At 31.2% G+C, this 27,962-nt stretch overlaps 2 protein-coding genes across 11 annotated transcripts; one reads left to right on the top strand and one right to left on the bottom strand.

The window, feature by feature from the left end:
* Window positions 1–5,337: 5,337 nt before the first annotated feature.
* Window positions 5,338–16,708, bottom strand: LOC107894276 (pentatricopeptide repeat-containing protein At1g62590). Of its 9 annotated transcripts, none has more exons than XR_005899912.1 (4): window positions 16,340–16,591; window positions 15,950–16,061; window positions 15,712–15,774; window positions 15,259–15,629 (listed from the first exon to the last, which is right to left on the bottom strand). XR_005899912.1 is itself a non-coding variant. In XM_016819547.2 (3 exons), the coding sequence occupies exon 3, from the start codon at window positions 6,783–6,785 to the stop codon at window positions 5,667–5,669; it is 1,119 nt and encodes a 372-aa protein (XP_016675036.1). In that variant the 5' UTR covers window positions 6,786–6,821; window positions 7,194–7,432; window positions 16,340–16,708; the 3' UTR covers window positions 5,338–5,666. The 9 variants fall into 9 exon arrangements, 3 of the variants coding, with proteins under 3 accessions (XP_016675036.1, XP_016675054.1, XP_016675047.1); XR_005899911.1 differs by having other exon boundaries at window positions 15,950–16,157; window positions 16,340–16,573; XR_001683213.2 differs by having other exon boundaries at window positions 15,344–15,629; window positions 15,950–16,115; window positions 16,340–16,570.
* A 4,681-nt stretch (window positions 16,709–21,389) lies between these two features.
* Window positions 21,390–27,376, top strand: LOC107894262 (sucrose nonfermenting 4-like protein). 2 transcript variants are annotated; one of them, XM_016819527.2, is made up of 13 exons: window positions 21,390–22,382; window positions 22,505–22,592; window positions 23,029–23,208; window positions 23,379–23,486; window positions 23,584–23,643; window positions 24,030–24,119; window positions 24,873–25,007; window positions 25,649–25,793; window positions 25,886–26,059; window positions 26,181–26,244; window positions 26,357–26,426; window positions 26,549–26,654; window positions 26,772–27,376. In XM_016819527.2, exons 1-13 carry the CDS (start codon window positions 22,258–22,260, stop codon window positions 26,864–26,866), a joined length of 1,440 nt encoding a protein of 479 aa, XP_016675016.1. In that variant the 5' UTR covers window positions 21,390–22,257; the 3' UTR covers window positions 26,867–27,376. The 2 variants fall into 2 exon arrangements, with proteins under 2 accessions (XP_016675016.1, XP_016675023.1); XM_016819534.2 differs by lacking the exon at window positions 24,030–24,119 and having other exon boundaries at window positions 21,458–22,382.
* Window positions 27,377–27,962: the final 586 nt, after the last annotated feature.

The following is a 27,962-nucleotide window of genomic DNA, read 5'->3' on the forward strand; positions in this document are numbered from 1 at the left end:
AAATCGTCCCACACATTTTACATTTATTTATTCCTCTAATTTAATTAACTTTGGATTTACATTTTAAATTTAGATATGTTTAATTCTCGATTTAATTTTTACATAACGAAAGTGTTTTTAAGGTTTAATGATATAATGATGACATGATTCATTAATACCTCTATCATTTTAGGCTTCAAAATTAATGTGGATAAATTTTATTATTAGTTATTTATTTATGAGTAAGTTTTTATTTTAATCATCTAATTAAAAAAAGTTACGATTTGATCATTAATATATTCGAATGGAACTTTTTTAGTCGTTATAATAATAATTTTATTCTTCAAATTTTATATTCTTTTTTTTAATTTTTATGTTTTTTTAGAACTTTTTAGAATTTTCTAACTTTTTAAAAAGAATTTCAATTTTTTATTATTTTATATGGAATTAGGGTTAAAGTGACATAAAGTATAAATGTTTAGAATTAAAATTGTTATTATACCAATTAAAAAAATGGCATCATTAGTCACTTCACCGTAGGATCATAAGAAAAATATTTTCGAAAACATTACAAATTAAATTGTAATTTTTTTAGTTAAATAGTCAAAATGAAAACTTACCTATAACTGAGTGATTAATAAATCTAACTAAACCCCAAAGCTAATAAATCAAATTCATCAATTCTTTAATATGTTTTTCAACTAATTTTTTTTGTTTATTTTGAAAAATTCTTATTCTTTACAAGAATTTTTATTTATATTTCTAATTTCAAATTTAAATTTATATAGATTATTCTTTATTTTATGTTTAATTATTTTAATACATATATAATAAATAAGCTTTTTTTATAATGTTATAACACTAGTAACCAACTGACGCATTAGTCAGTTATATTACATTTTGCATATTACATTCTATATGCATTAACAAATTTACCATTTTTTTTATCATTTTGATCAATTTTCTTTTAACCGTATACATATAGTGTTTTAATAATAATAATAATAATTGTATTTTTCTTCTTTCTTTCTTCAATCACTTTGATTAAAAAAAAAAGTCTTAACTACTTATATCACCTATGCAATTTCAGTTTATTTATTCGAGAAAGGAGATGAAATTAATTTACTCCAGAAATACATAAATAAAATATTATAAGTTTCAAACTTTGTGTAGTAAAATAAATTAATAAAATGTGTTTTTAGATAATCCTAAATTTCGTTAATAGGAAAAAAAATGAAAGGTAGCGTAACATATTAATAACTTCAAATAATTTTACATTCTATTGTAATCTTATTATCAAAAATAATCATTCAATTAACTAAATGCTTCTAATAAAATATTAGAAATAATAAGTGTAACTTTGATGTGTACTTTCGAATTTTATCAATTTATTTATAGAATTTTTATATCTCAAAATTAAATATCAATAAAACATTGATTGGCAAATAACTTTATTAAAAATCATATAAATAGGTCTATTTTTTTTGGTAAATAAAAACAAAATTTAGAGAATTAAACTACATTGATTAGTTCGAACAAGCCTTTAGCCTTATCATTATTAAGGTCTTCGGTTCAATTAAAAGGAGTTTCTACTAATATGTTGATACCCTCTAAATCACTTTGTACCATCTTGACAATCCGATCTCCAATGTAATTAATCTCCCTAACAACATGTATAGGTATGAAGGTCTATTGTACCAAGCTCTATTGTTTAAGTACTTTTGTAACGATCCGAATTTTACCGTTACCGAAAAAGTGTATTTTCGGGTCTCCGTTTCTGAAAAATGGATTTGTAAATATTTATTAAAAATATTTACGAAGTCAATTGAGTGGTTAATTAGAGTTTAATTAAGTAAATTTAGTTTAATTAAGAGTAATTAGGAAAAATGACTAAATTGAATAAAGGATGAAAGTTGAATTGTAGAATAAAAGAAAATGAAGATGACCAAAATGGCAATTATGCCATTTGTCCTAAGTGAGGCTGCATAAACATAAAAATCTGAGATTTTTTATGTGTTAAAATATATATATTAAATTATTATTATATTATAGAATATTATATTATATATTATATTATATAAATAAGTAAAGAAACATAAGAAACAGAATGAAAGCAAACGAAACAAAGAAGAAACACGGGAGAAAGAAAGAAAGAAAAAGAAAAAGGAAAAGGAAAATTTGGGTTTCAAGGCTCAAAGTTTAATTTGGTAAGTCAATTAAGTCATTTCTTCTTAAATTTTGATGTTTTAGAAGCTTTGGAACAAGACTTTGATGAAATTAAGTTGATATTTTGAGAGTTTATAGATTTTCAAGTATAGTTCATGTTGAATAAAATAGTGAATTAAGGGTTTAATTGAGTAAATTTCAAGCTAGAATTGATAATAGGATCAAATTGTAAAGTAAGTTATAAGTTTTATGTTGTAGGGACTAAATTGATGAAATTTTTAAATTAGTAAAGTATGCTGGAAATTTAATATTTAAATGAGAGTATGGATGAAATTTGAATAGAAATAAAGTATGAATTAAGATAGAAAAGTAAGTGAATTTAGTTAGAATTAAATTGAAATTAAAGTAAATCAACATTTTGTACTAAGACTATTTTGGACAGCAGCAGTAGTCTAAGTTTGAAAAATCACCAAAAATTGTAGAAATTGAATTAGAGGATGAATAAAATATGAAATTAAATATTATTGAGTCTAGCTTCTTATAGAAGAAACGATATAAGTAATTGAATTGTAAATTATGAGATATAATGAATTTTGTGAGACAAGATCAGAATGAATTCGGGTTCCCCAGTTCTGACTTTGGAAAATCACCAAAAATTGAATAAAAATAATTAGAGGCTTAAAGTTATATGTTTAGAATCCCTAATGAGTCTATTTTCATTATAAATCAACGAGAATGTTATCCGAGTTCTGTACTGTGAGATAATTAATTTTTAGTGAAGAAGGGACGAAACTGTCAGACAGCAGAATAGGGGTGAATTTAAAGAATAAACTGTACTTAATGGCTAAACCAAAAATTCTGAAAATTTTATTGTAAGAAGATTTGTGAGTCTAGTTTCAGGAAAAATTAGCGGATCTTAATTTAGAATTCTATAACTCAAGATATGAATTAGTAATGTATTAATGATTATGAATTGTATTAATTTCGTAGTCAATGTGGTACCAGAAATCTCGGCTAAGAAAGGACAAGACAAAGTCAACGGGAGTTAGCTCGAAAATTACGGTTTGTATTTCTATAATCCGAACCTAATACTTAATTGTTGAATTTATTTCTTAATATGTATATTAAGTGTTTTGAAGTAAGAATTATTGTGTTTTGCAAATGAAACGGATTGATATAGTATGTGATGAATTTATTGAATTTATATTGATTGAATTGGCGTATATATATATAAATATATATATTGAATATTGAATATATATTGATTATTTGAATTGAATTGAAATATAAATTGTTTGAAAATTTTAAATGTGAGATTTGTGATATTTGGATATTTGTTATTGAAAAGTGAATTGAATTGTATTGAATTATGAATTTATGTGATTAATTAAAATGTGTATTGATTGAAAAAAATTGAAAGTGAATTGAATACCCTATTAACAGTATCGGGCTGAGTCGGATATAGTTGGCATGCCATAGGATTGGAAGTGTTCAGGGATTCTTCGACCTCGAGTCGATGAGACACTGGGTGTCACTATATTTCTTCGGATAGATTCGATGAGGTACTGGGTACCAACTTTACTTCGGCTAGGCCGATGAGACACTGGGTGTCAAATATTGCTTCGAACTATCCAATGAGGCACTGGGTGCCATATTGGTGTGTTTGGTTGGATCCGTGTATCCGCCAAGGTCCGAGTCTTGTTAATAGGGGTAAATAAGTGAAAAGATAAGTCGAGTGAATTTGATTGATTGAGCTATTAGAATGAAATGAGAAATTGAATTGAGAATTGAAATTGAGATATGAGATTGAAAACATGAACCAAAAGGTTCATGAAATGAGTGAAATTCAAATGGATGATGATTGATGTTAGAATGAATTAAATGGTATATTGTTAAGAAATAAAGTGTGAAAACAAGTGAATTGTGAATATATTGTATAAAATTTATACGGTAAGTAAATGAAAAGAATTGAACAAATATGTTATTGTGTTTGTTATATGACTTGTATAGAATTTATATGGTAAGTAATTGAAAATTTATCTATAAAACAAATAAATGAATACTTATAATTGTTATTGTGATTTTAAGTTTAATTGTTATATTATTAAGTGTTCGGATTATGGAAATACCACTGAGTATACCATACTCAGCATACGGTTTGTTTCCGTGCGCAGGTTTAGTAAAGATAGAACGTTGAATCAGCATCCCAGTTCGATCCCGAATTCATTAAGGTAAAGTGTGTTAATTATTGGTAATGGCATGTACCTAGGATGTTTTATGAGAGTCATTTAGGTTGTAGATGTACTCATGAAATGAGTAAATTATGGTTGGCAACGGTATGTAGTATGAATTTTGAAATTTACTAAAAATTCGTAGTGATTCTAAATTAGTCCCGAATTGAATTTACTGTTCATATTGGACCGCGAGGGCCCATTAAAGGGACGACATCTTAAAACTAGGATGTGTGTAAATATTTATTTTAATTAATGACCGAAATTGGACTGGGACGATATCTTAAAACTAGGATGTGTGTAAATATTTATTTTAATTAACGACAGAAATTGGACTGTACTGACTGGTAATGTCTCGTAACCCTGTTCCGATGACGGTATAGGGTTAGGGGGCGTTACAACTTTATTATTCATCTAATCATTGTTAATATCTCTTAATATATGTATGAAATTTATATTTAAAATTTTGACACGTTTAATAATCAATGTTAGATTTACATCGTACAATTAATTTTAGAATAATTAATACACATGCATACTTTTGCGAATTAAGTTCTCTTTTATTTCCTTTTGAGCCAAAATGATTTTCACTAGAGTTATTTATGGACTAGATCGGGTCAAGTAAAAAGTTTAGGTATAGGCTTAATCCAGCTCGAAAAATAGGCTTAAATTTTTGTTGAAGTCCGGCCCTAATAAAAATGATAAACTCGAGTCTAGACCGTCCGTATTAACTTTTTTATATTATTTTTATATAAAAATAAATTTAAAAATATAATACATCAAATACACTAAAACATTAAAATAACATTAAAATAGTGCAACTTCTAATATCTAAAGTCCATCCACAATAAAAGTTAAGCACAAAAGTGAAGAATGAAATCACGGCAATACGATATGAACAAATTGATTTACATTCACAAATGTTAGTCTTTACACTATCTGTGAAACATTTCAGGTCAAGATTGATTTATTAGATCGTAAGATACGATCTAGAAATAAGGTGGAAGTTGATATATTTGCAAAAAAAACCCTTACTCACCATTTTTGTAAGAAGTTGGGTTGCCTTCGAGGTATAGCTGTTTTGAAGAAATCCCTGGATCATTATATTATAACAGAAGCTATCAGGTAAACAATCATTGTCTCTCATGCTCCTAAACAACTGGTATACTTCATCAAGGAATCCCTCTCTACAGAACCCATTAATCAATATAGAGTATGTATAAACATCTGAGAGCTCATGAAATAATTCCTTTCCAGTTTCAGTATTCTTAGCTTTGCACAAGCCATTAATTAAGATATTATAAAGGACAATATTAGGTTCAAACCTACTGTCCGCATTGCTCGAAAAAGTTTCAATGCCTCTTCAAGCTTACCACTTTTGCATAAACCATCCAACAAAATCCAACATGTCACTAGATTTGAAACTTGTCCAGAAGCACACATCTTGACCAGAAGTTCAAATGCAGTAGAAACTCTCCCTAATTGACACATACTTTGCATAAGAGTGTTGTATGTCACTATATCACGAATTGGCCCGTTTTGAGTTATTTCATCAAAGAGTTCCATTGCTTTATCCAACCTCTTAGCTTTGCAATATCCGTTGATAATGATGTTGTGACTACGTATATCAAGTGCACAACCTTTTTCAACTGAAACTCTTTTAGCTTTACCCATTTGGTTTTGCAAGCAATGCCCATCTATTAACGCACTATAGGTAACAATATCAGGCTCAATGTCTTGCATTATCATTGTGTCAACAATATATTTAGCTTGAGAAAGCATCCCTTCTTTGAAAGCAATTTCTACAGCTTTACCCATTTGGTTTTGCAAGCAATGCCCGTCTATTAACGCACTATAGGTAACAACATCAGGCTCAATGCCACTATAGGTAACAACATCAGGCTCAATGCCATGCTTTCTCATTGTGTCAACAATTTCTACAGCTTCCGAAATCATACCCTCCTTGCAATGTGCATCAATCAATGTATTATACGTGACGATATTAAGTGAAATATTGTTATCCATCATCTCATTCAAAAGCCTTGTTGTCTCCTTCTGCTGGACTGAATTACTCATAGCGTGAATTAAGCAAGTGTAAGTAGAGATATCTGGTCTAATGCCCTTCACCTTCACTTCGGAGAAGAGATTGAGAGCCTCATTTAGTAACCCGTTTTTACAAAGACAGTCAATGACACTATTATATGCTATAATATCGGGTTCAAAACCCCTTTCTTCCATCTTGCACAGCCCATTTAGTATTGTACTGTAAACAATTAAATTAGGTCGATACCCATGTCCAATCATTTTATCAAACAAACTCACAGGCTTACAGATCTTACTTTGATTACAAAGTCCATTAATCAAAGTGGATAAAGTTACAACATCGGGTCCAACACCTAACTTCAGCATTTTCCCCAAAACAGAAAATCGCACGATCAATTTGACCTGAGTGGCAGAAACAATTAATCAAGATGTTCAGAGTACAAACATCAGGGGAAACTCCGAAGAATTCCATCTGCTTACACATAGAAACAGCAACGGCATAACGTTTCATTCGAACAATGGCTCATAATAATTTGGTACATTCCACGACAGAAGGCATTGGGTACTTGTGAATCATCTTATTAAACAAAAACAAAGCATCATCAACATTATCCAAACTATCATACTTTTTTGGCTTTCCACTTGCAGGCATGGAATTCTTACTTAAAGCATTGATATGGGTAGCAATAGAGTTAGAAGAAGAAGAGTGGGAATTAGAAAGATTACTTCCACCATTAACAATTGAACGGAAAATTAAAGAAGAATAAAGCTTACCCATATCTGGCAATGAAGCAAAATGGAAAAGCAGGAACTGAACTAGAAATGAAAGCAGAAATGGCGACGGCACTACCATCCTCAGTGTTCGAAAAGTGATACTCCTTATGGGCCTAATAACTGTGGTTGGTGATTGCCACTAGAAGATCACACCGAAGGAAACCAACTTTTTTTTTCTCTTCAGTTTGGACTTTGATTTTCAAAACTATTGGCTTTATGAGGTTTAAGAATACAAGTATCTGTAAGATAAATTTTTATGATTATTTCATCAATCACACTTATTTTTAATAATATAAATAAGTAAATTTTTTAACAAAAATGATTAAATTATATTTTAATATGATGTACGATGAATAATTTATTTATTTGTAAATAATAAAAAAAATTAACTCTTTATACAACATCTATGGTACTTTTATTTTTTAAAAACCGTAAAATTTAACCATCTATTGCTAACAAAAATTGCTCTTAGATTTCAAATTCTATTAACAGTGAATATTTTTAGATTTTATTTTAATTTAGATTTAAATATATTTTTAATTTTCACTCTCTTGTATTTTATGATGAATTTGTACTCCAAAACTCCCAAAATATTTACTTCGCTGTTTTCACTTATGATTGTAGAAATGACATAAGTTGGAAAAGAAATAATCATAAAATTTGATGATTAATTATAGGGAATCCAGTGTTGAGAGCATATTATGAGAGTCTCTTCTTGTCCTCCAACCAGCAGACCAGAATTACTCAAACACTTATATAAGGCAAGAGAGGGGCCAACACCCATTTTAATCATAATTATTTTTTTACATTATGCTTCATGATAGCCCACACCATTTCCTTCAAGTTTTGTCAACTAAATGTTTTATATACATGGTTTAATATTTAATTTAGGATTCGAATTTGATTTATATTTTTTTAATATAATTTTTTTAATAGGATATTCAAATTTGACAAATAATTTTTTGATATTCAAAGTTAATGTTATTATTTGTGATCACATGTCAATATTTAAAAAAATGAATGATACAGTGATACATAACATATCTATTGCATGCAATAAATAATTGTATGAAACAGAAACGCCATATTATTCTGTATCTTTTACCATATTATTTAATGTTATTTCAACATATTTTTTCATGACACATTATTTTGGTATTTTTTTAACTTGAACTAAAACCTTAAACCCTATATCCTAGACTGTAAACATTTGATTCTGTACCTTGAAACCCTAAACCTAGACCATGGACCCAGGGTTCATGTTAAAAAATTACCAAAATAATATGTCAATAACATGGAAAAAGATGTTGAAATGACATTAAATAATTGGTAAAAGATATTGGATGATGTAGTGCTTTTGTTTCATACAATTCTTTCCTTGTTTCATTAATAGTTAATTTGTTAACGCCATGTCAGTGTACATTTAAAATTATATAAAAATAAAAAAGGATTAATAAAGTCTGCTACACTAACACACATCTGTCTGCTCTCTTTGGCATGCTTTTATTTTTTTTTTAGTCTCTTATTTATTTGACGACTGCTTTTATCGGACTTTCTTTAATTCTTTTAGAAAATCGATACCCACGGTTGAGGTTTTGCTTGTAATCATGGAATCAAAATTCGCTGGATTAAAGGTTGATGAGGAGGAAGAAACAATTTTACGAGTACAATTCGAGTCGAATAAGGAAATAAAGGTGGGGGTTTTTCGATTAGTGGGCTGCTTCCTAATAGCTAGTATTATTCACTTTCCAGCAATGAAAAGTACTATGGCAAACTTATGGCATCCGGTTTGGGGTGTTCAGATTCGGGATATGGGGGAGAAAAGGTTCTTGTTTCAATTTTTTCATATTATGGACATGGAGAGGGTCTTAAAGGGATCACCATGGACTTTTAATAATCACTTGTTGGTGCTATACAAGGTGCAATGGGGGGAGGATCCACTAAAATTCCCTTTAATTTTTACACCTTTTGGGGTACATATTTATTATGTTCCTGTTGGTTTTTTCTCTGAAAATCTGGCAACGCAATTGGGTAATTTCATAGGGAACTTTAGAGAGTATGATGGTTCAAATCTGGGAAAAGAAAATCGAAATTTTATAAGAATAAGAGTCCAAATTAATATACGGCGTCCTTTGAAGAGAAAGAAGTAGATATTTTTTTACGAAAAATGTTCATATATCAGATTTAAGTATGAAAGATTGTCACTTTTCTATTTTTATTGTGGTCATTTGGGCCATAGTGATTCTTTTTGTGAAGCAAAAATGGCATTATGAGTGGAAATTGCTGAAATGGGTTGGGACTTATCGCTGCGAGCACAATCTTGAAGAGCTTTAACAATGAATATTACCTGGTTACGTGAGGAAGGAGAGGGAGAATTAGGTGGAAATAGATAGGGAAGTCAAGTATTGGGAAGCAATTCGTGGGGCATAGGAAAAAATACGAAAAATAGAAAGAATATTAATCCAGTATTGGGATTTAATTTGAAAGGGATGATGTCTACTTTGCGTCAAAGGGAAGAAAATCCATTTGTTGGACAGCTTCATACTGCAATGGAACATGATCTAGAAGATGGTGTATTAATTGAAGAGGAGGGTAAAAAGAGAGCTAAGGGATGATTAAAGTTTTGACAGCCAATGAAGAGATCAACACTTTGGCGATAAGAAATAGAATAATGGTGGAAATTAATCATTTGCCATCGGCGACTGCCAAGAGGCAAACTGACCGCGCACAATAAAAATTTTAAGTTGGAATGTCCGTGGTTTGGCGAGCCCACGAACAGTTCGAAGACTTCGGTATTTGCTGAAGTTATATAATCCTCAAATAGTCTTCTTAATGGAGACAAAAATTAATAAGAGTCAGATGGAAAGAGTTCAAAGAAGTTGTGGTTTTCCTAACGAAAGTGATGTTGAATCGATTGGATCTAGAGGTAGATTATGTTTGGCATGGTGTGGGGATACTAATATTATGCTTCAAAGTTTTTCAAAATGACGTATTGATGTGGTAATAGAAGATGCTGATGAAGATAACAAATAGAGATTTATTGGTTTTTATGGATCTCCTTATACGCAGGATAGAGATGAATTGTGGAATCTTTTGAGACATTTGCGCAATGCTGGGGAGCTTCCATGGATGGTATGTAGGGACTTCAATAAAATTTTGTATGGATTCAAAAAAAAAGGAGACTTACCTCGAGATGAGGGACGAATGGAAGTGTTTCGTAAGGTGTTGGGGGATTGTAATTTGATGGATGTGGGCTATTCTGGTAATTGGTTTACTTGGGAGAGAGAAAATTTGCCAAAAATAAACATTCAAGAATGCTTAGATAGGGGAGTGGCTACTGATAAATGGATATCTTTATTTTCTGAGTCTCAAATTCAACATCTTCCTCATTCCTTTTCAGACTATTGCCCACTGTTCATTATTACAAAACGTGAAGACAATTGGAAAACTAATAGGAGTTTCAATTTTGAAGCTTAGTGGGTTTTGGAGGAATCATTTATTGAAGAGGTTTGAAATATTTGGAAAAATTTCACAGGAGATCTACTGAATTAAAAAGTGTTAAGAGAGGTTTGGAGAGATGGGCTAATCAAATTCCATACAACATGAAAGAGAAGAAGGAGGTGTTATATTTTAAATTGGTAAACTTGCTGGAAGCTGAAAGGAATGATGAAAATTTGGCAGAACTCATTGACACAAAGATTCAACTTAATTTTGAGATCGAAAAGGATGAGCATTATTGGGAACAGAGGGCGTGAGTTAATTGGCTAAAATTCGGGGATATAAATACTACATTTTTTCATAAACAGGTGACACAGAGACAAAAGAGGGATTTTATCCGTAAAATGTAATTTGATGATGGCAGGGAAACGGATGAAATTTGAGAAACGGAAGTAATTGCCAGATCGTATTTTCAGTTGTTTTCTGCTAGGACAAGGGGAAATTATGATCATATTTTGTCAGGAATTGATCGTTGCATTTCAGATGAAGACAATTCTAAACTAAAGGCGAGTTACATTAAGGAGGAGATCCGAGAGACATTAGCAAAATTGGGTCCTATAAAAGCACCAGGAGAGGATGGATTCCCGGTGTTATTCTATTAGAAGTGTTGGGCAATTATCGGAGAAGATATTACATCCTTGTGCCTTAATCTACTGAATGGAGGTATGGATATTAGTTCGATCAATAAAACAAATATTGTGCTAATTCGAAAATTTTCAAATCCTTCAAATATTACTCAATTTAGACCAATTAGTTTATGTAATGCGCTCTACAAATTGATGGCTAAAACCATTGCTAATCATCTCCGGCTTGTGATTGACAAATGTATTGATTTAGCACAAAGTACTTTTTATGCCTGAGAGATTGGTTTTTGATAATGTTTTACTGGCCTATGAAATTCTGCACACCTTAAAGCACAAGAAGGTAGGGAAAAAAAGACTCATGGTGGTGAAATTGGATATGAGTAAAGTGTACGACAAGGTTAAATAAAACTTTATGGAAGAAATAGTGAAGAAAATGGGATTTGATTCAGAATGGGTTGACTCCCTAATGAAATGCGTAACTACAGTTTCATATTCAATGGTCTTCAATGGTCATATTGGAGAAACTTTTATCCGTTCTAGATGACTAAGACAGGGTGATCCTTTGAGCTCGTTTTATTTTTATTTTGTGGATAAGGTCTCTCTAGTTTTATGAGGCTAGCAATGACATGAAGAAAAATTAGAGGAGTTAAGGCAAGTAAAAGTCGTCTGTATGTTTCACATCTTCTATTTGCGGACGATTGTATTCTATTTAGGGAGGCTACTAAAAGAGGGGTTCATTCATTGAAGCAGATTCTACATGAATATGGGATCTGTTCTGATTAAAGTTGTTAGGATCGTCCCGATTAAGCAACGAACAAGTAAAAATAGTAGAAGAAATTGAGAAGATGAACACACAAATTTAACGTGGAAAAACCCCTCAAAAGAGGATAAAAAACCACGGGCAAAGATAAATTTACTATAATGGCAAAAGAATGAAGAGTACAAAAGATGGAGATAAAAACTAAACCCCGAAAACCCGAAAACAAAGAACCCTCAAACGTAAACACAAAATTCTCTGAATGTGTTATGAGTTCTAATCTAATGGGTGTCTCTTTAATTCTAAGATTGTAAAGGAGCCTATTTATAGGCTAAATTAGTAAGTCAAATAGACTATACTAATAAATGTTAAATATATTATACTAATAAATACTAAATCTTCTAGAAAGAAAATATATTTTTGTTTAACTTGACTTGCAAGCAATCTCTTAGAATTTGGGTCACACAATTCTAACAATCTCCACCTTAGACACGAATTCTTTCAATGCCATATTTGCCAAAACCCGCCACGGGCCTATCTTGAACTATGCAGGGAATTAACTGAGTCGAATCTATGCTTAGAAGCTGGAAGACTTCTAGCCTTCGACTTGTGCACTGCCAAATCAAAACTAACCCGGGTCTGATTTTCACGAATACACTGCCCTAACTTCTCAAAACCTGCATCCAAAAGAGAACCTCTCTTCAACGAAACGGTCATACCATTTTCCCTCCTATGACCAAGTTGCCTCCGCTTCAAATGAGTTGACTTTGACTCCGTAACGGACGAGGGACGTCCGATTTCACCGGTCACTGTAGAACCTTCCAGAATATAAAGACTGCCGGTTCTTTTACCTTTTAACAAAACGAGAGCTCCACGAGATACTTTAATGTCGCTCGACTCGATGTTGATTCTGCATCCTTTCAAGTCTAAAATACTTAAGAAAATGAGATTCTTTTGTAAATCAGGTACATACCTGACATCTGAGAGTGTCCTAATCGTCCCATCATGTATCCTAATTTTAACAGTACCAATACCGATTATTTTACTAGATGAATCGTTTCCCATGTGCACAACTCCACCTTCAACTGAACTGTATGTGGAGAACCATTCTCTATTGGGACACATGTGGAAAGAACATCCTGAATCTAGGATCCACTCAGACGTAAGCTTGGAGTTATCGCTCGTTGACACTAACAAGAAATCATCACCGCCTTCATCGACCAAATTAGCACCAGCTACATCTTCCTCGTTACTCTCAGCAGCTCTTTTATTTCGCAGTTTATAACAATCTGCTTTGACGTGACCTAACTTTTTGCAATAGCGACACCTTTTGTCTCGTTTCTTTGATGCTACCAAAACGGAAGCTTGTCTATCTGCTTTGCTATTCAAATCAAACTCATTGTCGAGTTTGTCTCTATTCAACAAATGACCCTTCACATCTTCGAATGAGAGTTTGTCTCTGCCATAAATCAGGGTCTCCCTGAAAGACTTGTATGAAGAGGGTAAAGAGCACAATAATAGCATAGCTTGATCTTCATCGTCAATATGAACCTCAACGTTCTTTAAATCATTTAAAAGAGTAATGAATTGACTGATGTGATATTTAAGAAGCTCACCTTCGTTCATGCGAAACGTAAATAGACGTTGTTTCAACACTAAACGGTTAGCCAGAGACTTAGTCGCATAAAGAGTTTCTAACCTTTTCCACAAGGCGAATGAGGTCTTCTCCATCAATACCTCCTGCAATACTGTATTTGCGAGGCACAACTGGATTGCAGATAAGGCCTTTTCATCAAGCTCTTCCCATTCTGTTTGATTTAGATTCTCAGACTTTTTCCCTGTAACAACCTTTTTCAAGCCATTTTGAACTAGAATTGCCATCATCCGAACTTGCCACAGATTGAAATTTGTCTCACCATCGAACTTCTCAATTTCAAACCTTGTTGCTGCCATTTCTGACCGGGCTGATCTATGAAAGTTAAACTAGCTCTGATACCACTTGTTAGGATCATCCCGATTAAGCAACGAACAAGTAAAAATAGTAGAAGAAATTGAGAAGATGAACACACAAATTTAACGTGGAAAAACCCCTCAAAAGAGGATAAAAAACCACGGGCAAAGATAAATTTACTATAATGGCAAAAGAATGAAGAGTACAAAAGATGGATATAAAAACTAAACCCCGAAAACAAAAAACCCTCAAACGTAAACACAAAATTCTCTGAATGTGTTATGAGTTCTAATCTAATGGGTGTCTCTTTAATTCTAAGATTGTAAAGGAGCCTATTTATAGGCTAAATTAGTAAGTCAAATAGACTATACTAATAAATGCTAAATATATTATACTAATAAATACTAAATCTTCTAGAAAGAAAATATATTTTTGTTTAACTTTACTTGCAAGCAATCTCTTAGAATTTGGGTCACACAATTCTAACAAAAGTATCAACTCTACTAAGTCTACAATATTTTTTAGCACAAATACGCAAGAGGGGGAAAGAAGGACAACAATCAGTGTGCTTGAGGTACATAGCTCAAATGATCCAGAGCGGTATCTTGGATTACCCAATATAGTGGGAATAAGAAAGAAATCATTTTTTCAATTTCTAAAAGATATATTAAAGAAACGACTTGATAACTGGAGTATAAAACACCTTTCTCAAGGAGGGAATGAGGTATTCATAAAGGCTGTTCTCCAATCCATTCTAACCTATTCTATGACTTGTTTCTTACTTCCTAAGTCTTTATGTGCTGAATTGGAGGGAATAATTACAAAATTCTAGCGGCAGAAAAGTCGAGGTAGAAAGGGAATTCATTGGTGTGCCTGGAAGGACATTTGCTCTTTAAAAGAATATGGGGGTCTTGGTTTATGAAATCTCGATAAATTCAATATTGCATTATTAGCTAAACAATGTTGGTGTCTTATTAACTTTCCAAATTTTCTGTTAGTTTGAGTTTTGAAAGCTAAATATTACCCGAATTCGAATTTTTTAAATGCTCAATTAGGAAACCTACCTTCGCTTACCTTGAAGAGCGTCTGGTCAGCAAAAAGACTTTTAGAGAAAGGTTTATGCAGGAGGGTTGGTACAGGGGATCGGATTTCTGTTTGGAATGATCTTTGGATTTAGGGTGATGAAGCAGACAAGTTATAGAATCAAAACAGCAACGAGAATATCCAGTTAATGTCGGACTTGATTGAGGGAGCAAATAGAACTTGGAAAACATGTTTACTTGTTAATACCTTTACTGTGAATATTGCTAGGAAAATTATGCAGATCCCTTTGGCGAGGATAGTACACGATGAAAGTATGGAGAGGAGAATCGCCCGGCAATTTCTCAGTTAAAAGTGCCTATAAACTATTACAAGAGGCTACTTTGGATCCTAGTAATAATATTATACAGGTTGAAACTAAAGTTTTTTACAGAAAACTATGGAATTTATACATCCCTTTGAAAGTTAAAATTACAGTTTGAAAAATCTCATGGAATTATATTCTTACTTTTACTAATCTTAAGCATAAAAGAATGGTTGTTGAAGCTCGGTATCCCAGGTGCCGTTAATACGAGGAAGATAGTAACCGTGTATTCGGCAGTGTCCTGCAACGGTGGAAGTATGGAGGTACTTAAATTTTTCCTGGACACTTAGTAATGGCGTTTAAAGTATATGGGAGTGGCTTACCTGGGTTTTTAATCAAGGGGCTAGTGAATAGTGTTGCCTCTTTTGCTGCAGGCTTTGGTTAATCTAGGCAAATAGAAATAGGTCAATATATAAAAGCAAAAATACGGCGAGTAGAGACATCTCGAAACAAATCTCCAGTTACATTTCCGAGTTGAAAGGAATAAATGAGAAGACACTCATCTTAAAAGAAGACAGAGGTCCTAAACACGGTGATAGGAGAACGAGGGTGGCTATTTACTTTGATGCAGTTTTTGATCAACAAGCCTTCAGATTTGCTTCGGGACTGGTAGTACAAGATGTGAGGGGCGAAATCTTGGCGTCTAAGTCGGTTATCCACTCCGATATTGCATCTCCATTTGTGGCGGAGGCACATGCAGGGTTACAAGCCACATGATTAGGGATTTCTGTGGGATTTAATGTTTTGGAAATAGTGGGTGATTCAAGAACTGTAATAAAGAAATGCCAAAATACAGACTGTGACAGATTGATTATCGGGGCACTTATCAAGGATATCCAAAGCACAAAGATTCATTTTCAAGAGATTAGGTTTCATTTTATTTCAAAGTCAGAGAGCACATATACCCATATTATTGCAAAAGAGGCATTAAAAAAAGGAGGAGGTCATTACCTGTTGGATGGTATTCCAAGCTATGTCCGTCGTGCAATGGAGAAGAAAAGGCCAAGATTTCCAGATTGAAAAAAGGGAAAAGGCTCCTTTGGAAAAGGTCGCAGAAGGCTAAAAGATTTTGTTGAGATATGCTATCATCAATAGCTGTGACGGTGATGTGAAAAGACGCTGCTTTATGGAGTCTAGTTGTTGCTGTCAACTGGAAATGATAGGAGTAGGTTTCCTTTTTCTGTTTTGTTTTATTTCATTTATTTTAAAACTTTATGGGCGAATTTGTTGTGGAACAAGGCCTATTTCTTTATCATTTTTTTATTAGGCCTGCTTTGTTGGACTCGAGTCCAATTATGCAGAAAGTTTTGTTTCTTTAGATTTTATGAATTTAATAAAAATCCAGTCGATTTATTAAAAAAATATTATATAAAAATATTTATATATTTAAATTTTCTAAAAAATATTAGAAATTAAAAATTATTTATTTTATCTAAGTTTAGGACTAGGGGTTATGGTTAAAAGTATACATCTTATAAAAAAATAAAATATATAGAAAATTGAAACCTATAAAACACTACAAAAAGGGAATATGCACGGTTGATTAGAGGTGATCATGGGTCGTACCGAGTCTAAACAAAAATTTAGGTTTGTTTGCTAGGCCCAGACTCAACTCAAAAAATGCTAAAATTTGGGCCTAATCTGGCCGACTTATATTAAAATTTTTTATTATATTATTTTTTACATACTTTTTAAATATATATATATAATACATCAAAAATACTAAAAATGTTAAAATAAATATTTTTGAAAAATTTAATAATAAATTTTAAAAAATATGTATACTTAAATAATATTAAAATAAATGCAACTTAACAATAAAATATCTCTAAAATAATAACAAAATTAACAATAAAACAAGTGTTATATAATATCTAAACAATAACAACAAAACAATGGCAAAATAATAGTGAAATTGTAGCAAAATATGGAAAAAAAAACAACAAGAATATATTATTAAAATAACAAAAAAAATATTTTTTTTGTCATTTAGTGAATTCGGGCCAGGCTCAGGCTAAAAATGTATTACACAAGGCCTGACCCGTTTTTAAAACGAATATTATTTTTTGTCCAAGCCCATTTTTTCAGCCAACATTTTTTGTCTAAACCCTTTCACTTTTTAGGCGAACCTTCGAGTCGAGTCGAGTGACTCGGTCTACGAACAAGTCTACTGTAGATATACCCATCTTTATTTATTTACTTTTGGTTGGGTAAGAAAAAAAAGGGAGCAGGAGAGAAATTAAAGGATTTTTTTAAAAATACTTATATGAATTTTTTGTGTTAAGATTTTCATATATGTATATTATGTTTGTGTAATTTTTTATTTTATTCCATCTTTATTTATTTTCTCTTATCTCATTTCGGCACATATTTTTGTATTGTTTGTTATTTTAATTTAATTTTATAAATTCATTCACTTAAAATATTAAAATTCTTATTATTTAATATAATACACTTTAATTTTTATAATTAAATAAATAAAAATCAATACCCCAGCATTAGGGGGTTGATGAATGCTTGTATATATAAATTCAAAACAAAATTATTTTATGGACCCTTCTCATTACATCATCCACTATTCTTTTTTAATTATTTAATATTTTTAATAAATTTTTATGTTATTGATACATAATTTTAATAAATATTTTACTCTGAATCCTGAATTCGAAACTTTAAATGTTGAACCTCGAACCTTGAATCTAGAATCTTGAACCATAAACTCGAACCCCAAGAGTTCACGTTTAGATTCGAGATTTAGAGTTTGGGGTTCAAAGTTTTGAATTTTGAATTCAGGGTTCATAATTTATGATTTAGATTTAGGGTTTAAGGTTATTGGTTCGAAATTTAGGGTATATGGTAAAAAAATTACTAAAATTATATATCAATGACATAGAATGTCATTAAATAATTGAAAAGGGACAGTGAATGATATAGTAGGAAGTGTCAATAAAATAATTTCTCAATATTTCGATATTGACTGGCGTTAACTACAGGTAAATTCTAATACACAATTAATATTGGTTAACTTAGGTTAATTTTTGTTTTCTAAATTTTAAATTTTTTTAGAAATTTTGAAAAAAATTTGTTTTCTTTTAATTTTAAGTTATTTTTAGTTTTTAATGATTTTTGGATTTTTTAATTTTTTTTAAAAAGGTACAATTGGTTAGATTTTAATCAAGCCAAATTAGAATTAAGAAAAAGTATATATATAATTAATAGGAAATATTGCAAGCCATGATTTGATTTGATTACATAACTAAATAATTAGTTGTGATTAAGACCTGTTTAATTAAAATAATTATTGAAGGGGGAAAACTACAGTTTTGGACTTGGGAATTTTATGAAGTTCTACAGCGTCATCTCTCTTCCCATGGTGGAGGAGCTGCCCATTGATTGTAACCCCACACCTATTATTATTCGGCTCCACTTTTCGATTTGACATTTATTTTCATTTTTTTATGCCTTTTACTTATAATTAAGATATTATATATATACCGTCAATAATTTATATTATACAAAATTTAATCTCATATAATATTATTATATTTATTAACAAAAATCATTTTAGAATTGTGTGTTGGTATGATAATTAAGGTATGATAATTAAGGTGTTCACTGTCCTAAGTGTAATTTGGGTTTAAATCGTGCTAGTTGTGTTGTTATTAGAGCTTTGTACTCTTCGTAATTCACAAAAAGAAAAAAATTATCTATTAGCCATTAAATTTATATTATTTGTCAAATCATCAAAAAATGATAGAAAATTTAACTTTGTTGATGTGGTATACACGTAGATATCATGTTAGCAATTAAATAATTTTTTAAATATAAAAATTTAAAATATACAAATTATTAAAAATTATAAAAAATATTTATTTGCTAAGGTAGCATAGATATGGACTTCCACGTGCATGTCACATCAACAAAGTTAATAAAGGGTAATTTTTTGATCATGTTGGGGTGTTTTGACAAACAATATAAATTTAAGGACTAAAAGTACATTAAAGGTCAAATTTTGCTATTAATCCATGTAACTTTTCTAAATTGTGCATTTAGTATTTGTACTTTAATTTGAAATTTTAATCTGGACTTAATGGTTGCAATTAAATATGTTTGGTTAAATTATGTTTTTACTCTTGTATTATACGAAAAGTTGTAGATTTAGACCATGTTTCTAAATTGGGTCATTCTTAGTAGCTATATATATATATATTAATTTCAAAATTTTAGTCTTAATGCAAACAACCATTATTAAATCTATTAATTAAAATTTTTGTGTGAATAATACGTAAAAATAACAAAACAAATATAGTATTACACATGCGATAATATATTTGACACATCAAATTTAAAATTTATAAAAAGTAAATTAATGAATTTAATAATTATTATTTGATTAGAACTAAAATTTTTAAATTCTAAAAATATAATAATTAAAAATAATAAAATTAAAATATAAATATTAAATCTATAACTTACACAAAATATAACGTGTAACTTAAAATCCTAAACCCCAAATTCGACGAATATTAAAAAGTATTAATTCTTTAAAGAATATAATTTTCTTTGAGGGATTACATTCCCTCAAATCCGGGAAAGTGATTTATCTGGGTAATGTTGGGAGGCATTTGGTATTCCACGCCATATTGACTTTTCCTGATAATGTAATTTTCATTTAACAAATAATTTTCTTTAAATATGGTTTTTTATAGTAATATGATTTTTATATATTATTAGAAAGTGGAGACAAAGTTCACTTTTTTTCTTATTTATTTATATTCATTATTTTATGGAATGTCTTTTTAGGGGATAGATTTTAAAATTACATAAATTTTAATTTAATTTAATGTGTAAATTGTTATAGGAATTTTAATTTAACGTAATTATATATATATAATTTTAATTATAGTTTAAATATATATATGGAAATTTTATTTTCGATTCAATTGCACGCATTTAAAAAAATACGTTAATTTATTTATATATTAGATAAATATAATTATTTGTGTGTGCGATATGCAAATGTAAAATAACTATATGTTGATGATTATGTTAGTAATTTTTGAAAATTAGATCAAATGAAAATTCTACATACAAAATCAAAATTATGTATAATATTACGCATTTGATCAAAATTTATAAATAATTTTAACAGTCAAATCTTAAAAATATTTAATATTGATTATATAATAATTTTGAAATAAATTTATTTTTATTTCAAATAAAAAAAATCAATATTATTCAAAAAGGTTCAAGTTAAATTGCACATTTATTAATAAATGGAGTTTTTTGTTTTCTTCTTCTTTATTATTTTTTAAATTCATTATCACGTTTTAAAATAAGAGAATAAACACATTTCATCATACTCGAACTCATGAGTTCTTACACTAATAATAATGATAATGCCAACTAGGTTAAGATTCAATTAACTTCATTATTACATTTTTAATAAAGTATTTAGCGCATCAAACATATAAATCAAAATTTATTCTAAATGTTTTTAAGAATAATATTCTTTTAGAATATTGAGATGAGAAAGCATCTTAAATATTTCAAACATAATTTTAATTAATCATACATTAAGTTTGAGGAAAATTTATTAAATTATTTAATTTTAAATAAAATGAAAAAGAAAACTTTTAAACATTTATGCATCATCCTTTTTTTTTTGGTTATGAATAAAAAGACTTTTATTTCTCTTTTTTGTTATTTTGTTGGCCAATTATCTTTTATTATTCTTTCAAAACTTAAATAGTTTGATTTAATTTTTAAAATAAAATTATAATATTTTTTAACAATTTTATTATAAATTTTAATAATATTTATTATTTTAACACAATATTTAAAATTACTCACAGCCTTACATAACCCAAGCATTTTAATTTTCAATGAATATTTCCATAGCTAAATACATAATCAGCAAATAATTAAAAGAAGGAAAATAGTAAATAGAAGTTTCTATGGGTAAGCTTTAAGTCTAAAAAGTAAAAATTTCCTGCATCAAAGTTTTCTACTGCAGTTGTAATCGTAATTGTTATTAATATTATATTTTTTAAGTTGTTTATTATTTACTATGCGTATGTATGGATATATATATAAATTTGTTCCATTTTCCCCATTTTCTTTATTCATCATCAGATTCTTCACTGATAGGTCACAAAAACCTGTAGAAGATCCAATCAATGCTAACTTCTTTGTAAACTTTCTCTATCAAAGTTAGGGTTTTTCTCATATTTCAAGCTCTCCTTTTTAACCCTTCAATTTCCTTCCGAAATTGCTTACTAAAAGTCCCACTTATCTTCTCAAAGGTTTCAGTTTGTTAGGGTTTGTTGGGTTCGAGCCAGGGTTAAGTTCTTGCTTTTGAGGTCAGATCAGGGCTCAAATTTGTTTTTTTATGATCCTCTTTTCTTTTCTTTTTTCGGGTAGGATTTTGGAGTTTGTTGGTAGCTGTTTGATTTATTGACTTTCGGGATTGAATTTGTTGATTTAAGGTGGCTTAGATTGGGTTTTGGGGTGCCACATGTAGGATTATTGAAACTAGGTTAAATTTTAGAGGGTTCCCATTTTAAGAATTCGGGGGTTTTATGTCATAATCAGAGAAAAAAAAGTGAACTTATTTTTCTGGGTATGGTTTTGATTTGGTGGCTTTTAATGTATAACCGTTAAGGGGTCCTCTGCTTTTCGTTGTAGAGGATCCCTATTTGAAAATTTCATGTATTTTAAGTTATCAATCTCGGAAAGGTCAGGTGCAACTTAGCAAGTACTTCCAATTGCTTGAATTTAGTGCTTCTGTGGTGAGAAAAGGAGGGAAAAAAATCAAGTGGGAAAATTGTTGTATTTGTATTTATCATCTCTGAAAAATTGTGGAGGAGATGTTCGGTTCTGGTCCAGATACCGGCCATGGCAATAGTGGAGTTTCAGGGCCACTTTTGATTCCAATGCGGTTTGTTTGGCCTTATGGGGGAAGAAGGGTGTTTCTTAGTGGCTCCTTTACTAGGTGAGAGGCTGATTTTTGTTTTCTCCATCACTTCCTAGACTTAATTGTTAGATTTGATTTATTTTAAGGTTTCCATTAATTTAGGTTGGGCATTGCAATTGATTGTTTCATGTTGTGCACAGGTGGTTAGAGCATATACCTATGTCTCCAATGGAGGGTTGTCCTACTGTATTCCAAGTTATTTGTAGCTTAAGTCCTGGATATCATCAGGTTATTTGTGTTTTTATGATTATTATATGTACTTTATTTGTGTTTTGATGGGGAAGTGTTAGTGAACAATTTGATTACCATTTTAGCTGCATGCCAAGTCACCAGTAGCCAAAGTGCTATAAGTATGGATGGCATTCTCCCAACACTTATATGATATTCTTTTGTCCTTTTGTCCAGCCTATTTTATATGGAAGGATTGTGCTTGTCGCTTAAATAGCTCTTGTGCTTCTTTATAATATGCGTTGAGATTTTGTTATCAAATGTAACCATTCCGTAATGGTTTATCTTTGAAATATTTTGAGCAATGAATCCAAGAGTAGAGAATGCATGTCCATATCTGGTATCACGTGGATGTATGTATAGTCCTGACTCTGAAATGCAAACATATTCCTAAATTGGACACTTATATTAAGGTTTTATTTCCTTTTACTGGCAGTTTAAGTTCTTTGTTGATGGTGAATGGCGGCACGACGAGCACCAGCCCTTTGTAAACGATAATTATGGTATAGTTAACACCATCTTTATAGCTAGGGAACCAAATTTGGTTGCTCCTAGTTTTAGTACTGAGACCCCGGGCAGATCCAACATGGATGTTGATGATGCTTTTGTTAGTTCGGTATGCTTCTTTTTGAACACTTGAATCTTATTCTCCAATGATTTTTACCTGAGTCCTTTATTCACTTGTGTTTTAGCAGTCCTTTTTAAGGTGCTCTTTGCAAAGGGATCAAGCCTTTGCTAGAGTTTAAGTGGATAAGCACTTATGTTCATTTTTGGGGTGACTTGTAGGAACCAGTTACAACAGTATCGGATGCTGATTTAGAGGTCTCTCGTAATCGTGTATCTGCTTTCTTGTCTAGACACACTGCGTATGAGTTGCTTGCGGAGTCAGGCAAGGTTTGAATATGGATTACCATTCTCTGCGAGCTGTTTATGTGTCAACTTATTCTGGTGCCTTGAGGCTGGTTCTATCTGACTCTGGCCGCTGTTGCAGGTTATTGCCTTGGATGTTAATATAGCTGTGAAGCAAGCATTCCATATTCTGTATGAACAGGTGAATCTCATTTCTAAACTCAGGAACATGCAGAAAGGCAAGATATGCACAATCACTCCTCATAAAAGCCCCACTTCATGTATTTCCTGATTTTTGGCATCTGTCATCTAGAGAGAAGATAACCTTGTATTGCATTTGTTTTATTTTTTGTTTTTCCCTTTTACTGCCTCCTCTTTTTATGTTTTAACTTTATGCATCCTATTTGAAGTAATTCTTCTGTCTGTAGTTTCTTCTTCTTCTTCTTCCTCTTTATTTTTTTATATATCAATTTCTTTTTGTTTAGACTTTTTCCTTGCTACAAGCATGTGCAATTTATCTAGGCTTTAATCTTCACCTTGCTGATTTTGAGTTCAAATATCATCTTTGTTGATTTATACAACTTTCAGGGAATTCCTGTGGCTCCTCTCTGGGATTCTTGCAAGGGCCAATTTGTTGGAGTTCTTAGTGCATTGGACTTCATTCTTATCTTAAGAGAAGTGAGCTTGGAAGAAAAATTATGGTTTTGTTCAAATTCTATCTACGCTGTGATAAGTTTATGTTTAAGGAAATATTTATCTGTGTTTGGAATAAAAAGTTGCAACTTCAGTAAAGCCGAGGCCCTTTTAGAGACCCAAAAATTTGTGAATTAGGGAAGTGAACTTTCATGGAATAAATTGTGGCTGTTACTTTAATGGGACTTTTGGCCTGGAAACTAACCATGCTTCTTTTATGCTGACTTAGAGGTTCATGGTTGTCAAGAGAGAGAAAGAGAAAGAGATGATTAGGAAAGGAACACTGGAGTATACCTAACAATGGGTAGCCTTCTGGTACTTGTACTAAGAGGTTAAACATAAATAATACAGTTAGTGTATGCCTGCTTACTTAATACACCCTATAAGAGTGATGGCTAAGAGCTTGTATGTATCTGTCTGATAGATGATAGTTTGAGAAACAATTTGAAGTTGTTCTTCATTTTAAAAATATTGGTTAACTTTTAAATATTTAGCTATTTAATAATGATTACAAGTTCTGTGAGTAAACAACTCTTTTTGTTCTCTGTGGCTAACTGTATGTCTCAAAACTGTAAAACAATAGTTAACATAACATATTTGTATAGTTGTATTAATGAGGCGTTCTTAAATTTTCTCATACATGATACAAGTTGAGATGTGGAAATGTATGTTAATTTTTCCTTATATGCAACAATGTTCCTTGAGTATGTTTAACATATTTAATCCTTTGAAGGACAGCTTGGAAATCATGGTTCAAATTTGACTGAGGAAGAACTAGAGACACACACAATATCAGCTTGGAAGGAGGGAAAGGTGTATCTTGGCAGACAGATTGATGGCAATGCTAGGTCATATCCTAGATGTCTTGTTCAAGTAAGTGCTTCAATTTCTGGGATTATCTAGCATCTCTATTTCATCAGTCATGTCTCAGCCTCTGATTTGACTCACTACTGACTTCATGCTCTGTGTGTTAAACGAAACTGTTAAAGTTCATCTAATGTTTTTGACTAGAATGATGAGTTGTAACTATTGAGATTATAAGGATGAGTTGTTTTGACCATATGATCTTGAGCCTAGAGTTTTTACTAGAGTTGTTAAAGTTCATCTAATGATGAGTTGTTACTAGAGTTTTCTTGAACCTATCATGAAATAGAGAATGATTTCTTAGTCTTCATTGCTATTCTAGATTTTGGAAGGATGATTATTTGGAATCTCTCGATACTGAGGTTATTCAATCTTGATGCCTCTCCCAAATTTAGAATAGAATAAATACCTTTCCTTTTAAGCTCTCAGAGTCTTTCTTTCATGGCCCATGCTTCTAAACAATCTTCATAGTACTTTCATAGCCCATGCAATCATGCCTTCAGTCAAACTTGCTTGTTTAAGTTAGGTAATATATACTTCTTTTGCTAATATTTGATCAGTGTCGGACTTCACTGAAGTTGAAGCTACCTTTTATAAGGTTTGGCCTACCTTTGCATCAGTTCTGTAACATTTATGACCATTGTTTGTAGGCTGGGCCATATGATTCTTTGAAGGATGTTGCTCTGAAGATTTTGAAAAGTAAGGTAGCTACTGTTCCTATCATGCATTCTACGTCACGGGATGGTTCATTTCAACAGCTGCTACATCTTGCCACCTTGTCTGAAATACTAAAATGTAAGCTTTTCCGTCTGTCGTTGAAGATACTTGATTTCTTTCTCGTTTGATGAGGGCACATGAGGTCTCACTAACCAGAACCTTATTTTCAGGTATTTGCAGACATTTTAAGCATTCTGCTAGCTCCTTGCCTATCCTTCAACAACCAATTTGTTCAATTCCGTTGGGAACTTGGGTACCGAACATTGGGGAACCAAATGGTCGGCCATTGGCAATGCTGCGACCAAATGCCACTCTTGGTGCTGCCTTATCATTGTTAATTCAAGGTAACACTTAGCTTTTGTGCCACTCTTTGCATAAGCTGTCCTGTTCTTTCACCATTGTCTATTTGCCTTTCCCACCTTTCTTCTTGTTAATCATCTCATGATTTTACACCTTATTTTGCAGCTGAGGTAAGTTCGATACCAATAGTGGATGAGAATGACTCGTTGCTTGACATATATTCACGAAGGTAATGCCTTTTCTTATCGTCAAATGAAAATTGACAGAAGAGGTTGTAGGATGCCAGACTTAAGTATTTTTGTTCCGTAACTAAATTTCTTTTCTGTTTGTTTGCTTGACAGTGATATAACTGCTTTGGCTAAGGATAAAGCTTATGCACAAATTCATCTTGATGAAATGAGTGTTCATCAGGTAATTGTGAAATTTCGTTTATTTGCATCTATTATGTTAAATGCAAGTAGCAAAAAGGCTTTTCTTACTAGCCAAAATTTCCATGCCCTTAAAACAAAAATGGTGATGCTCGACTCTTGCAGGCCTTGCAACTGGGTCAAGATGCAAATTTTTTCAATGGACAAAGATGTCAGATGTGTCTAGGATCGGATACTTTGCACAAAGTGATGGAGCGGCTGGCAAATCCAGGTATCATTTTTAGTATCATTTATATATTTATATTTTCATATAATGCAGCTAGTTCTCTTATGGTTATTTCGACAATGTGATTTACTCTATTGCTTTGTTGCCTGTGTGGTCTGGCAGGGGTTAGGAGACTCGTGATTGTGGAAGCCGGCACCAAGCGTGTAGAAGGAATAGTTTCGTTGAGTGATGTCTTTAGGTTCTTGCTTGGTGTTTAGCTCAAAAAACCCTAGGGTCACTACATTGGACATCGTGGAATATCCATTAATGCCATCTACTTTGGTTTTCCTCATCCATCCATCCATCTTTCCTATGGTGTCTTCTTATCTGTTACATTTTACAGTCTTTTGATTGGCAGGGCTTCTTCACTCTGAGCCCAATCCTTTTTTTTCTTTCTTCTTTAGGATAGAAAGTTTCAAAAAGCAAGAAGTAAAATTGTAAATTGTGAGAAGTCAAAAATTTTCCCTTTCATTTTAACTCAACCATGCTGCCAAAACCGCAGCTTTCATGTCTATGCTAACAGAAAAGATTGAAACCCCAAAGTGAGGGAAAGAAAAAAAATAGTGAAAGGGGGGGGGGGAGGAACTGAATGGTGGTGGTACCCTGTGTTGTTGTTGAGATGTAGCTAAAAAGTGGGGAGTTGCTTTTAGCTTTCTGATCTCCTTTGCATCTATACAGTCTTCCCTGAAAACATTCAACATCTAAGGTAATGGTTGCATTTTCATGTTTATGTTGGTTCAGGGCCATTTCTATTCTTGATAATTTTGGATAAATACAATTACAAAATAGTTAAAAATGATGCAAAACGTTAAACCTGAATAAATTGAAGTAAATTGTCAACTTATCCATTTCATCAAATATATATCAATTATATAAAACCTTGTAACAAGATGAAAAAAGTAAAAGTAGAACAATGTCCAGATATATCGATTAGCAGGTGAAATAAGCATGTGAAATTTCATTCCTCTAAAGTTTGGCTGAATCATCAGTCTTGCATTTTATACAAATTGCTAGCTTAAGATCATTTAGAAGATACGTAATTAATCTTATCCCTAAATGCCCACTCTTAATATTTCGTCTTCTAAGTTAAGAATCATCTTTCCCATTGATAAAAGAAAAATAAGCAATATATTAAAGGGTAAAATACACTATAGTCACCTAACTATTAGTAATTATTTTTTGGTTACCCGACTATGAAAAATTACAAAATTATTATTTAACTATTTGATTTTAATTTTTGTTTGGTCATCAGAGTTTTAGGTTTTTTTTAACTGATGGGTTCAATGTATAAATTTGTTGAGCTAAAACATTCAA

This window comes from Gossypium hirsutum, chromosome A08, assembly GCF_007990345.1.
Source record: "Gossypium hirsutum isolate 1008001.06 chromosome A08, Gossypium_hirsutum_v2.1, whole genome shotgun sequence".
Lineage (NCBI taxonomy): Eukaryota > Viridiplantae > Streptophyta > Magnoliopsida > Malvales > Malvaceae > Gossypium > Gossypium hirsutum.

Bases quoted from the DNA above. Each gene is read 5' to 3' on its own strand.
- LOC107894276 (XM_016819547.2), bottom strand. From the start codon at position 6,785: ATGCTGAAGTTAGGTGTTGGACCCGATGTTGTAACTTTATCCACTTTG.
- LOC107894262 (XM_016819527.2), top strand. From the start codon at position 22,258: ATGTTCGGTTCTGGTCCAGATACCGGCCATGGCAATAGTGGAGTTTCA. The intron at 22,593-23,028 runs GTTATTTGTGTT...TTTTACTGGCAG, and splicing joins TAAGTCCTGGATATCATCAG to TTTAAGTTCTTTGTTGATGG. The intron at 26,655-26,771 runs GTATCATTTTTA...GTGGTCTGGCAG, and splicing joins GGAGCGGCTGGCAAATCCAG to GGGTTAGGAGACTCGTGATT.